This window comes from Hyalella azteca, unplaced genomic scaffold (genome assembly GCF_000764305.2).
Source record: "Hyalella azteca isolate HAZT.00-mixed unplaced genomic scaffold, Hazt_2.0.2 contig2932, whole genome shotgun sequence".
NCBI lineage: Eukaryota > Metazoa > Arthropoda > Malacostraca > Amphipoda > Hyalellidae > Hyalella > Hyalella azteca.
Window position 1 is genome coordinate 185,443 of NW_025933189.1, and position 14,674 is coordinate 200,116.

The 14,674-nt window shown below is 40.4% G+C and overlaps 1 protein-coding gene across 1 annotated transcript in view; it reads right to left on the bottom strand.

Annotated features, from left to right (window-relative positions):
• The window catches only part of LOC108674427 (homeobox protein unc-42), a gene marked incomplete at its 5' end in the record, with an annotated part of 34,890 nt that extends 20,562 nt beyond the window's left edge, over positions 1-14,328 (bottom strand). The window contains 1 exon segment of the mRNA XM_018162372.2: positions 14,221-14,328. Coding sequence (XP_018017861.2) covers positions 14,221-14,328 — 108 coding nt within the window.
• Positions 14,329-14,674: the final 346 nt, after the last annotated feature.

The window sequence follows — 14,674 nt, forward strand, 5'->3', positions numbered from 1 at the left end:
ACGAGAAGCGTTCCACGGGAAGGGCAGAAGCGTACACGGGAAGGACGAGACGCGTCCACGGGAAGGGCGAGAAGCATCCACGGGAAGGGTGAGACGCGTCGCCCCAGGCCGCTGCAATCAATAGGCATTATTGGCGTCCGTCGATTACCATACATGAGCCGTGAGCCCCGCTGCTGCTGCTGCTAATGCTGCGGCTGCTGCTGCTGCTGCTGCTCTGCTGCTGCTGCTGCAGCTGCAGCTGCTGCTGCTCTGCTGCTGCTGCTGCTGCTGCGCTGCCGCTGCTGCTGCTCTGCCGCTGCTGCTGCGTCTTTGCTGTCACTACTCCTTCTTTGCTCTGGCGATTGCTTTGGCTCCAACGCATCACGCAGCGTAGCGTTGGGACTGTAATGCCGTGCCACGGCAGTCACATTCAGCAGTGCCAGGTTTTGACAGAACATCGCTGGGATTTGGTCATGATTTAGTGAAGTGCTGATCAGCGGCGACTTTTGTGAGCAAGTCATTGTACTGGCCACGTCCTGATGATGCCTGGTACATGACACAAGGCCTGGCACATGACACAAGGCCTGGCACATGACACAAGGTCTGGCACATGACACAAGGTCTGGTACATGACACAAGGCCTGGCACATGACACAAGGCCTGGCACATGACACAAGGCCTGGTACATGACACAAGGCCTGGCACATGACACAAGGTCTGGTACATGACACAAGGCCTGGCACATGACACAAGGTCTGGTACATGACACAAGGCCTGGCACATGACACAAGGCCTGGCACGTGACACAAGGCCTGGCACATGACACAAGGCCTGGCACATGACACAAGGCCTGGCACGTGACACACGTATGACACAAAAACTGTTGCTTTGCGTCGCTGCGACACAAAATGTAGATTCAAAAAATGATCACCACGAATTGCTGACTGATTGGATCGTGTCGTCGTTTTCCTATGAGAAAAATCTCAGTGCATTTTATCTTTAGTCATATACAGTATTTGTTCTGAACACCTATAGATCTCAGTATGATGACAGAGCCAAAATTTTGAAGCTAAGCCAGAAGTTATTTTTGACGTACGCAGCCTCGCCGAAATTCTGCTCACGTTCCAGTGGCTGTCGAGAATTGCAGGTCACGTTCCTTTTTTGCTCAGTGTGGCTACGACTTGAGTTCTGGGCAACGTTTACGAGGTAATTACGAAGCCAGAATTGCCCAACACAAAGTTGAAATTGGTCTTGCACTCCAGCAAATGACAAAGCTTGATGGAATTCTAAAATGTCGACAAAGAAATGAAGACTTTTGACTCATGCCAACGGAATATTTCTCGTTTCAAAACTAACGAAAAAACATCATTAATTTTACGAATACAAACAAACCTGAAATCGTCATATTGTATGGCATATTATAATCAACATCGTTCTATGCATGGCGCTCTTGTTGGCTGCACGAGGTAAATATTACAATAAAAAATACTGTCTCAACAAAAGCACACTTTTGACAAGACTTTGCAAAATGCACTTACACTATGAATAGAGAAAAAATTGTCAAATAAAAGATTTTTGTCGCTTCAGCTGCTTTCAAATTTCTTTCTGTGGTGTTTCTGCTTAGCAATTCTTATCAGAATCTTCATCTCTTCTGCTATCACCTTATCACTTTCTCTCTCCTCCATTTCGCCGGCTTCTGTTTCTCTATGCATCCGACCTTCTGAATACATGTTTCTCTTCCTGATCATCATCTATTTCCTACCGTTCCTAACCATCTCTTCCTACTTCCCTTCTTGTCTTCTTTCACTCTTTGCCTTGCAATTTCTCAGCCTTTTTTTCGCATTTTCTCATTTATGGAACAAAAGGCGCTATTGTGCTCGTCATGACCGTCCGTCTGTCTCTCCGTCCGTGACTTCATATGTTTTCGTCGACGAGAAAATGCGCTCTCTGTCACTCACTGCAGTGAGTACTGAGTTATATTTTTTCTCCATGTCATCACCGTTTTATCTCTCACAATATATTATCTTCACTTGCTCAAACTGTAAACATCCCACATCATCTCTCTTTCCCTGTCCCTCACAATCTTCTCCTCACAAGTCCCTGACCATCTTCCCTCTCTCTCCGTCCCACCACATGAGCTGCCCTCGCAGCAGGCACCCTCGTAGCGAGGGCTGTCAGCTCGCTGGCCGCTAATTTCATTACGCTATTTTTTGCCTCGCGTGCGCGCGCAACACTTCCCTCCGCGCCAACAAGTGTCTGTCTTGCTCTTATATTCACTGCATTGCCCCAGTATTCTTACATTGCCGACTTAATATTACTTTCGGTCCAGGAAACAATGTCGTGCATATTATTTCTTCATTCATTCATTCAAAAAATTTCGATCAAATGATCATTAAATATCACTGGGAGAAATCACCTGGTTTTTAAAGAATTTTTCAAGAATCTTTTTGAAAGAGTTTTTAAAAAATCTTTTTAAAGAGCTTTTCTAAAAATATTTTCAAATTATTTTCAAGAAAATGCATAATAATTTTTCGAGACACCGCAAAAGAAAAATAAAACTATAAACGTCTGATGTCTAGGACACTGTTCTCTTATAGAGCACCACAAATTTTGTATTGCATCCTCATTGCTTGATCGTTCAAAATTAAATCAAATTAACCAATTTTAGTTACCAATCCTTCGCTGAATTCTTTCCCTCAACTTCTCAATCATTTTCTGTTTTGTACGATTGTTATATTTCGAAAATTAATAAAAGCTTTATTTAAGCGACTCAAAACTCAAGCTTGCAGATTTTTTTTGAATAACGATCAATTTTTTCCTTAGGCATCAAAAGAAAATGTCCTGAACTCCTCGATATCAGCGACACATCTTCTGTTCCTCGATAAAAATAATCAGATTAATTCTGATCGCACTCAACAGACATGCTAGCATTTCTGCAGTGATTACCTGAACAAGTTTTTTGTGGCAATGAGAATAAAATAGTTTAATTTGTATTGGTATTGGTAATGCGAGAGTCGTGCCACGTCTCACATGCAAGGACACGTTATTTTCTAGGACCGGCAAAATAACATTATATAATTTCCTACTGAGCATCATTAAATAACAAGATGCTTCGACATGTCGCGAGCAAACCTTGACAATTTTTTTGACATCGCGTGTGTTGCTATAACGCCGCATGGTGCATACGTGTTATTAATATTGGATGTGTAAAGTGTTTCTAATGTTACATATGTAAGAGTTAAGCTAACGCTGCATGCACGATGCATATACGTGTTATTGATATTGGATGTGTAAAGTGTTTGTAAAGTTAAATATGCAAGGGTTAAGCTAACGCTGCATGCATCCATGGTGCATACGTGTTTTTGATATTGGATGTTTAAAGTGTTTCTAACGCTAAATATGTAAGGCTTGCGTGTTATTGTTGCAAATTATGTGTTTTGAACATTAATCTTATGTTACTAATGTTGTAAAAGTGTTTCTAGCCTTAAATATGCAAGTGTTACTAGCTCTGAATAAGTTTTTCTAACACTGAATACCTATTTCTAATTCCGAATGTGTAAATGTTACTCACGCTGAATATACATTTCTAACATTGAATGTGTGTCATAATAAGGCGGAGCCGCGGAATACGTGCTTATAACGCTGAATATATGTTTCGAACAGTGAACGTGAAATTGTTATTAACTCTGAATATATGTTTCTAATGCTGAATAAGTAAGTGTTTATAACGCCGAATATGTAAGTGTTCAGTGAATACGCATGTAAGAGAATGTGCAACTAGTTAAAACGCTGAATATCTAAATGTTTCCAATGCTGAATACATAAGTTTATTTACCATTGAATATGTAGGAGTTTCCTGCGCTGCAAGCATATTTATTTACTATTTCATCGTTTAATATATTGGCATTTTTAGCGCTGAATAAATGAGTATTTGTAACAGTCAATATATTAGTGTTTGTAATTCTGAGTATATATATGTTGAATATACATATGTATTTATATATAATTCCTGTACGTTTCTAACGCTTATTTTATGTATTTCTCTAACTTTGGACACTGCAGTTATTTCTATCGCTTTATTTTTGAGCATTTTTAAAATTGAATATGAAATTGTTTCTAACGTTGAATAAATAGGTGCTTCTAACGCTCATTACATTAATGTTTCTAACGCATAAATTATTCAATATTTTTAACGCTTACCATACACTCGTATATAGGTACATATATCGAGTAAATACATTCATCTAGCGCTTGCTATATAGGCGTTTTAACGCTATAAATATATATGTGCACATCGTACGGTAACGCTAACACGACACACGGTAATGCTATTTCACATCATACGGTATGTTTCTTACGGGTAAATAAAAACTGCATAAGAAACTGCATTTATAAGTGCATATAAACCTATATATAGAGATACGTGTCTACGAATAAATTATGTATCGTTTCTAACCCTAAATATAAAGGCATTTATAACGCGTAAGTTTAAAAAAGGATTGTAAGTGACTATATAAATTTCTAACGTAGAATACATGGTGTTTCTAACGCTGAATATCTGAGTCTCAATAACGTAAAAATTATTAATTATTTCTAATCCAAAATACCCGGGAGATTCTAACGGTAAAATGAATAAATGTCTTTAAATCTAAATATGTAGTTGTTTCAAATGCTGAATTTATTGGCCTTTCTAATTCTTTCTAAATCTTGAATGAATTTTTCTAGCCGTGAGTATAAAAGTAATTCTAATTCGTGTTATATATAATACATAAGTGTTTGGTAACATTGAATATAAAGGTGAAACTAATGCTTTATAGGTGTTCCTAACTCTGAATGCATAGATGTTCATAGCATTGAATATAGAAGTGTTTTCAACGCCGTGATTATATGTGTTCCTAACGCTGAATATATAATTGCTGCATCTAACTCTTAATATATATAATTGTTCCTAAAGTTTAATGGTATATAGAGATTCAAATGTCTCCTTATATAAATAACAAGTAACAGTACTTAAAACAAAATGAGTCACTAATTAAATAGGTCTGCGTGGTGAATAGTTTTTTGAGTTTTAGGAATAAATCATTGAAAATAGCACATTTATTATTTATGACTATATTATTAACGCATAGTTTTAATGTTATATTACACAAGCCTTGTGCCGAAATAAGTTATCAGTCGCCACGTACGCAAACAAAAAAAAACAATAAAAATCCAAACTAAAAATGGACCTGTAGACTGCGGAGAACTGCAAGCTCTCGCAGCCCCTGCATGTTGGCTGCTGTAATTTCCTGCTCCGGAAATTGTATCTTTAGCGTCGAGAGCAAACTGCAAGTGAGCAGTAACTGCTTGGCTCAGCAGTACATTTCTGGAATCGCCAGGGTTAAGTGAACTGTTTTAGATAGAAACAAAATGGGAGCAAAGACTGAAAGTTTGTTCAGATCACGATCGAAACTCACAGAGTTACGCGGCAGTGACCAAAAAACAAGTGGCTATAAGTGGGCACAATAAATGATTGGAAGAAGTCCTAGTCCTCGTTAAATGAAAAGAAGCAAATTATTCTCACAGCAACAGGAGACCAAAGGTTTCTAAGTTGTAAAAGCTTCTTTATGTTAAAATATTTGAGCTAATCATACAACGAACTTTGCGCCGCTAGAAACGAGAAAACGATGAAATCGACCTCTGCCCATTTCTGTCATACTTTTTTAAGGCATTACACTAAAATAATGCCTTCATTACTATAACCAATCATTGATTGCTCAAAAATTGTCGTGAATAGGAGAAGGGAAAAATCATCCATTGTACGTAGTGCTTCACTTTTATTTACGAAACTTTTCAAGATCGGACATGGAATTTGAAACTGCTTAAAATTCACGTCTAGCGGGATAACTGCTCAACAAATATACCGCAATATCATTCACGACAGTGATATATAAATACAAGCCAGCTTTGCAGCTGGTGAGCCAAGCCAAAATTGAATGTATTTGTTGAAGAATTCTCATGAGACGGAAAAGTCTGAAGCCATTGAGACTTAGGGCAGGCTACTGGAGAGAGCGAGCCTCGGCTCAGCTAATGCAGTTAGTGAGGCTCTAGCCGGCTAACTTCTTGCGTCCTACAAAACATTCCCTCGAAAACACATCCGTCAACATTTTCTTCACCGGTAAATGAGAGGTTTGATTTAAAACTACACGTTACCCTCACACAGCACTGCAGAAATTGCGCGGCGGCTTTCAACATTTTACGTATGTATTCACAGAAGTATTTAACATTCCCGTAAAGTTATGAACATTCTTCAATATTGCATGGTAATTTTCAAAACATTTTTCGACAATTCCCGGCAGATTCTCAATATCATTCAAATATTTGGCAAGTTGTTTATATTCCTGATTTATCCCGCAAGTTATTCAAATTTTAAAATATTTTTTGGCAAGTTCTTAACATTTCTAACATGGTACAACTTATTTAACATTTCCTCCATACGACAACGTTTATTGAGGTATCTACTTTTCTAAGCTTGTTATATCAATGCTTAGAAAGTAAAACCATTTGATGAGGCGACTAACCTAAAAATGCAACATCTATGCGATATATCATTTATAACACTTAAAAACACATGCATTTATCTGTACACATGGATCCCTTGCACTCACACTAGACACTATATTACATTTAGCCTATACACACGTGTGCCGCTTCGCCTTTCATACACCATACACAAACTTTAGCAACAATACGGGAACATTTTAAGACATCTTTCATATTCAATACATAAATAACATGTTTAACACTTCTCGCACGTGTTTTAAATCTCTTTCAACACTTCTCACGAGGGTTCAACACATCCCACTTGTATTAAAAAAGCCACGTTCACATTCAATACATCATCAAAATACGTCGTCAAAGTCGTTATCTCGTCGGTACGTTGAAAATGTGATACTCGATCTCTTTCATTCTATCGGATACTGTTCGAGGTCTATCGATGTTGTAGAACGTATAGATAAATTAACGAAGAAGAAAATTAATGATGCACTGTATCAAGCGCAGCCATTTTGGAAGCAGCATAATAGTAGCAATAAGCAACACAGTTGCCTTTTCCACCAATTCCCCTGACAACAGTTCACCAGCCACAGTTGCCTTTTCCACCAATTCCCCTGACAACAGTTCACCAGCACAACATATTTATCGATGTCCTTATGTCGTCGAATTTAGGACGTCCTTGCACATGATTACGCTGATGCGCCGCCTTCGTAGTCCTCCGTCTCCCAGTCACCACTGCAGTCGCCCGCTTCCGAGGCTCGGAGGCACGTTGAACTTGACTACCGCATGCATCTACCTTCGTTTGAGCCAGCTGATCAAAGATGCTGTGTCTTGCTGCTTGCTGAAGGTATTGGGGCATAGACGGACAATCCTGGATCGTGCTCAAAAACGTATTCGTTCGTCTCTTGAATGTCTCAGGTATGAACTCCCCTCGTGTATACTAGCTACTTCGTCAAGGCATTGAACAGCCTAGGACCTGCCACATAAAGAGATTCCATGCGAAGAGAGATTTCAGTTATAATTTCTTAAGTGTGCAGAATGATATATTTCTCCCTTCTCCGCTCCAGTGAGTATTCACAGGTGCTCCAACTTGTCCCAGGTGCTCTGTATTGTTCTCAAACTCCCTCATAGTGCTGCTTCTGGACGTGAAGGTCCGTTGGACTGCCTCCAGTTCCCGCACCGCACCCGCCTAGAGCGGTGCCCAAATCTGGCAGCAGTACTTTAGGACGGAAAGCACGAGGGCTCTGAAAAACATAATAATTGGCGCCGCTTCTCTTGTTCGAAATGCGAGCCAGATCACCACCTCTGTCTACCTTACTATATACCATCTGCCTTAATATATATACTAAACTATTGCTGCGATATGAACATCAAATGCACACATTACTAATACGAGATTACGAGCAAGTCGCTTCTCCTCAGTATTTGAGCCGTCCGATGCTGAGAAGCGGCGCAGACAAGAATGCTCCCCACTACACAACAACAGTTTTAAGAGTAGCGCGGCTCACCAACACGTACATGTGCGCAGCAATCTGATTAGCAGTTACACTCATACAAAGGCACTGCATGCAGTTGAACCGCAGTATAATGAGTAAATAATAAGAGAGGCCGGAATAGCATATACGGAATGAATCGTAGCAGCACTAACAGCAGCAGCACCACCACCAGCAACAGCAACAGCGGCAGCACTAATGCATCATCAACTGCAGCACCATCAGCACAAGAGGCAGCACCAGCAGTTTCAAAAGCGGCACTAATAGCAGTTTCAACAGCAGCACCAACAGCACCAACAATAGCACCAACAGCCCCAGCAGCACGAGAGGCAGCACCAATAGCAGTTTCAACAGCTGCACCAACAGCAGCTTCAACAACAGCACCAACAGCGCCAACAGCAGCACCAACAGCACCAACAGCAGCACCAACAACAGCAACAGCCCCAGCAGCAGCGGGGGCCGCCATATTGATCGCAGGTCCGCGGCCTCGGCGAGAGGGGGCGACAAAAAAGACATCCCCGTGGCTCCCTCGGCTCCCCCGGCCCCGTGGGGCCCCTAGTCCTCTCGCACATGCCGCTCAACTCACCCTCTGCCTCCCTCACCCTCTTCTCTTTCCACTCCCTGCCACTCTCACCTTCTTCTCCTTCCACTCTCTGCCACTCACCTTCTTCTCCTTCCACTCTCTACCACTCTCACCTTCTTCTCCTTCCACTCGCTACCACTCTCACCTTCTTCTCCTTCCACTCTCTGCCACTCTTACCCTCTTCTCTTTCCACTCTCTGCTACTCTCATCCTCTTCTCTTTCCACACACTGCCCCTCTAACCGTCTTCTTATTTAATTCTCTGCTCGTCTTTTTTCTTTCAGTGTCACTCTAACTCTTTGGCTTTCACTTTCCTTTCCACTCATTTTCCGTATCACTCTAACTTTCTGACACTCTCATTCAGCGTCAATTTAATCCTTTGCCACTCACTTTCTCTGCCATTCACACCCAAGTCTCTAACTTTACAACACTCAACTTCCGCCTTCATGCTGTTTCCAACTTCTACCTTTATGTCATTTGTACCTTAGCCTCCGACATTTTCATTTCGGCCTTCAGGCACGTTTCTCCTCTTCTTCGATGCCACTTTCGTTAGCCCCATTTACACTCCACCACTCTCACAGTTTGTCCAACTCCCACTCCACCCCTCTCACAGTTTGCCCCACTCCCATTCCACCCCTCTCACAGTTTACCCCACTCCCACTCCACCACTCTCACAATTTGCCCCACTCACCCCGTCACCACTCACCCCGTCACCACTCACCCCGTCAACACGCTCTCTTTCACGCTTCCCTCGCGCACGCTTCCATTTTGCTCTTTTCATCTTGCGCTCTCCAGGTTTACTCTTTATTAGCACTTCTCTCATATTACTTACAATATTTACGATGGTAAACTGTACCTAAAACAATGTTTCGATACTAAAGGTATTCGCAATTCAGGTGACAATTAATTGGAAGGAAGAAATCATCTAAAGTTTAAATGGCATTTAGCCTTGTGCTTTCCATTCATGATGAAGGCACACAATGACTTGCTTAAAAGCTTTTATGATTATTTCGAAAAATTCAGTTAAGTCTTTGTCAGCCCGATTGCATACTCTATTAAGTGTTCAGGTTTATAATGAGTTTTCATTTCAAAATCAGCTCCTTTATAATTAGCTATCATAAAATTTCTTTTTTGAGCTTACAGAAAAATTCATATGTAATTTTTTTTCTTTTTTGCTAAAGGATTTTTTGTATGTGCAGTGTGAGGTAGCAAGCATTTATTGCAATTCTGAACCCCCTCACCCGCCATCCCCCCCCCAAAAAAAAATATGTTACCTAAATCCATTGTGTTTGCGATTTAAATTTCCTCTAGCGAATCAGCACGTGAGTCATGAAACGAAAAGATTTTTTCGTCATATCAGCAGTTTTTCATCATGTAATGATCCCGCCTTCATAGCGTCTCTTTAGACCGACTTAACGACCACGAAGGCGCCATTTTATTGAGTGTATAAATTACAAGTTACAACAAGACTTTGTGTTGTTTTGTGTTGTATGGACTCAAGAAGCCGGTACAACTTCCCCGCAACTCTCATCCCGAGGGTGATTAGCGAGGCTCTAATTAAGAACATTTTTCGCTAGTCCCGTTGTGCTGAGACGATATCGCATTCACTATATGAATTAAAGTTTTCTAGCTCGTGAAATGAATCGAACTTGTTAATTTTTTCTTAACATCTTAGTAATAGCGATTCACATAAGTTAGCTCTCGATGTTATTTTCATCAATTCATTAATTATTTAATTAGTTGAAGTTATTTACATTACCTTTTTATGGGATTTATATCAAGAAAAGTTACCATAGCAACGACTACACCATTAGAGCAAATGGCCACCTATAAAAAAATTGTCAGCGTGGTTGCACTTGCAAAAGCCTTTTCGTAAACCAAAATAGAATCATATCTATCGTCTTTAGCAAAGAAATGAGTTAATTGCAAATTATCAAATAAAGACCTGACCACTATATTGCAAATAATCGAACAGGAAGAACACAATGCACATATAATTGATAAGACATTATTAATTTAAGAAGCCTCACTTCTTAAATTAATCTCAATGAATATCACGACATTTTTATCAGTTATTTAAAATGGAGTTTGTTTTCCCGCGTACCCAATTGGTGACAAAAATGGAGAACTGCGGATCAGGATGAATAATTTGGTAGAATAATAATGTGAATAATGAATGGCTTCGTGAATGATGAATGGCCCCATCGTCACCTTATGCGTGGTGACAGATTTGTAAAGCATACATTACAGTCACGTAGTTATGTTGGGTGATGTAGTCATGAGAGTTGAGTGATGATGTATCATGTAGACATGAGAGTTGAGTGATGATGTAGTCATGAGAGTTAAGTGATGATGTAGACATGAGAGTTAAGTGATGATGTAGTCATGAGAGTTGAGTGATGATGTAGACATGAGAGTTGAGTGATGATGTAGACATGAGAGTTAAGTGATGATGTAGTCATGAGAGTTGAGTGATGATGTAGTCATGAGAGTTGAGTGATGATGTAGTCATTAAAGCTAAAAAGTAAAGTATAAATATAGAACGCTTTAGATTTATTGAACATTTAGACCGTAACTTCTAGGAACAATGCAATCAGATAACAATTTTATGGTCCATATAAATAAGCAAAAGAAAAACCCTTAGTCTGTAATGACAGAAAACACGGCAAACTCTGAAACCAGGCAAGATTGAGAAATAATCTAAAAACCGTCAGAGAAGTCGAAAATATTCGCGAGTTTTACGTGAAAAGAATACTTTAAAAGAGTTCCTTGGATAAAAACTCCAGAAAAAAGTTGGTCTTGGACCAGCAACTGCAGTCTAGGTCCCTGGAGGGCAAGTCTTCGTAACTAGCGTCTAAAAATCTCCAGCACAGGAGCGCTTTGAAGACTCCAGGGAAAATTCTCCTTCATGTTCAGTTTTTTGCCTTGGAAAGTTTAGGTCTCGCCTCTTCTAGGAGGACACGAATGCACCGCAGAGGCTGGCATAGGCCTATCCTTCGGCAGCAATGGCGCGGCCTACAGCGCCTGCAGTAAATACTGGCAAAAATGTTCCTACTTATGAGGGACAAGGGCTATATAGGCAAGCGTAAAATTAGGAAAAATTTTTATGCGGTCAAGAATGAAATACATTAGGAAGATGAATTTAAGGTCCTGTTGTATAGGGCATTCCGAAGATTGGTAGAATGGTCATTTGTCATCAGTTTGTGAATTGATCAAATTCGACCAATACTAGATAACACGAAGAAAATAAGCTGAACAAACCACTGCACTTTTAATCAAACGAGTGAATTTAACATGAGCCTCTTAGCCGTTAAAGCGTGCAGTAAAGTCTTGTTTAATTAGAAGCGACATCGCGAGCAAAATGTTAAGAGTGACCTAGCTGGAGCGAACGTATCTCTTGACACACTCTTTTCACAGTCTCCTTCATTGCTAAACTTGATTATGTAAAAACGTCGCAGAGAAAAACGCGATTATGAAAAGTAGGCTAGATATCAGCGTTGCCTAATTTATCCTTCTTTCAGGCTACCTGCGATGTGCATAATCGCGTTCCAAGGATGAAGGACTTGAAATAAATACACTACGGTAAAATCTTACTCGCGGCTCCGAATAAAAAAGAATTTCGCAAATTCTAAACTTCTTCAAGAAGCGGCACTTCCCACACGACGAGGCAGGCAGTCAAGGGTTGACTTACAATTTAGGTAGGAATAGCATTAAGAAAATGAGAGCCCTTTTACTGCGTGCATTGAGTTTCAAATTTACTATGAAAAAAAATATAATGCAGCAAAAAAGATCAGAGGCGAACAGTGTTGGCCTTCGCAGAGTAAAACAATATGACTGGAATTATAATAAACTAGAAGACATTATTTAAAACAAAATCGATAGTTTAATTATTAGTAAGTAGTTTCATAACTTGCCAGTGTGTTGATAGACTAAAATTTTCTGGTAGTCGAGCAAAATGAAATGTTGTTGAGCGCAAAATCGAGCCAATGATGGGGAAATTATACAAGAAAAACTATAAAAAATTATCTTGAACGTGGAAATAATCTAGAAGACAAATTTATACAACGGCAAAGTGTTGCCTTTTAATGTCCACCTGTATATAATGATGTTTCCTACTCCAAATTAAAAATTCTTCTAACCAAATTAACACGAAATCATTTAAAAATTTTGCTGGCATGTTTTAGACGTTTTAAATTTTTGAATCATATTTCACAAAATTATTGACGCATGTTCACACTATTGACTCCTCTATCATTCTATTTTCATTTTTAGCGCATTTCCTCTTTATAGAAAAAATGCACTATTGTGCTCGCCATGTCCGTCTGTCTGTCTGTCCGTCCGTCTGTCCGTCCGTGACTTCACGTTTTCGTCGATTTTAAGAAGCGGGCATGCCTGTATCAAAGATACGACATCTCTAGCTCTAATACACTGTACTAATCGCAATTAAAACTGATTTATGCACGAGAAAATGCGCTCTCTGTCACTCACTGCCGTGAGTACTGAGTAATATTTTTTCCGCCTTCTAAAGCCCGCTGTCTAATATGAGGATTTCAATCCCGGAATCAACCTTCTGAAAGCTGCGGTCTTACTGAGAATTCCGATCTTAGTTTATCACCAGAATTTAGGGCTTATCGACTGAGTTTGTAGATGTTTTATCACAACTGAGGAGCGAGGATTCAGCAACCCAGATGGCAAGAGAGATTCAGACATTGAACTTAAGATGTTAGAAGGCAAAATAGACAAAAAATTAAGATTACAGCATAAAATAAGAATTTTAACTTCTTTTCTACTCACCAACACTAATTAAAATTTGCCTTATGCTCACATGGCAACAGAAGAAGGTACTGACTTGGAAATAATGAACGTTGTTCTTGAGTCAATGAAGCGGTACTGGAATTGGCATTACTGCCCTCTTTGTTAACAAACACTATAACACGGTTACTGATACTTACCGGCGGCCAGGCGGCCGTTACCCATTGCCACCACTGCATGCTAGGACTAACAGAATCCTTGCCTATTTACCCATTGCCACCACTGCATGCTATGACTAACAGAATCCTTGCCTATTTACCCATTGCCACCACTGCATGCTAGAACTAACCAGAATCTTTTCCTATTTACCCATTGCAGCCACTGCATGCTAGGACTAACCCGAATCCTTGCCTATTTACCCATTGCCACCACTGCATGCTAGGACTAACCGGAATCCTTGCCTTTATACCCATTGCTACCATTGCATGCTAGGACTAACCAGAATCCTTGCCTATATTTACCCATTGCCAGCACAGCATGCCAGGACTAACCAGAATCCTATTTACCCATTGCCACCACAGCATGCCAGGACTAACCAGAATCCTTGCCTATTTACCCATTGCCACCACAGCATGCCAGGACTAACCAGAATCCTTGCCTATTTACACATTGCCACCACTGCATGCTAGGACAGAATCCTGCAGAAGCATGCCATGCCTGCAGAATCCTTGCCTATAGCTACTATGCGCCACTACAGCATGCTAGAATTAACATGTATCCTTGCCTAGTTGCCCAGTGTATCCACAGCATGCTAAAACTAACCTGTATCCTTGCCAAGTTACTCAGCGCCACCACAGCATGCTAGGACTAACAGGACTAACCTGTATCCTAGCCTCGTTGAGCTTGGTCTTCCTAGCAAGCTCCTCCCTGCAGTAGATGTCAGGGTAGTGGCTCTTGCTGAACGCTGCCTCGAGCTCAGCAAGCTGTTCCTGCGGATGCAAGTGAAATAAAATAATTACTTGATGCTCCAGACTGCTACCAATGCGTGATGTGTCTGGTTCGTGGAAAAGTTATAAAAATAATTCATGTAGCCTACTACCAAGCGCAATAAATGATGAGTGTGACGTGTGACCCGCTCTATGGCGCAATAACACAATTCGTGTCACCTCTCCTGAGGCGCAGCAACATAATTTGTGTGACCTGTTCTAAGGCACCATAACACAAATCGTGTAAACTAAGGAGACAACAACACAGTTCGTATGAACTAAGGACACAACAACACAGTTCGTATGAACTAAGGACACAACAAGCGTCGTTCGTGTAAACTAAGGGCAC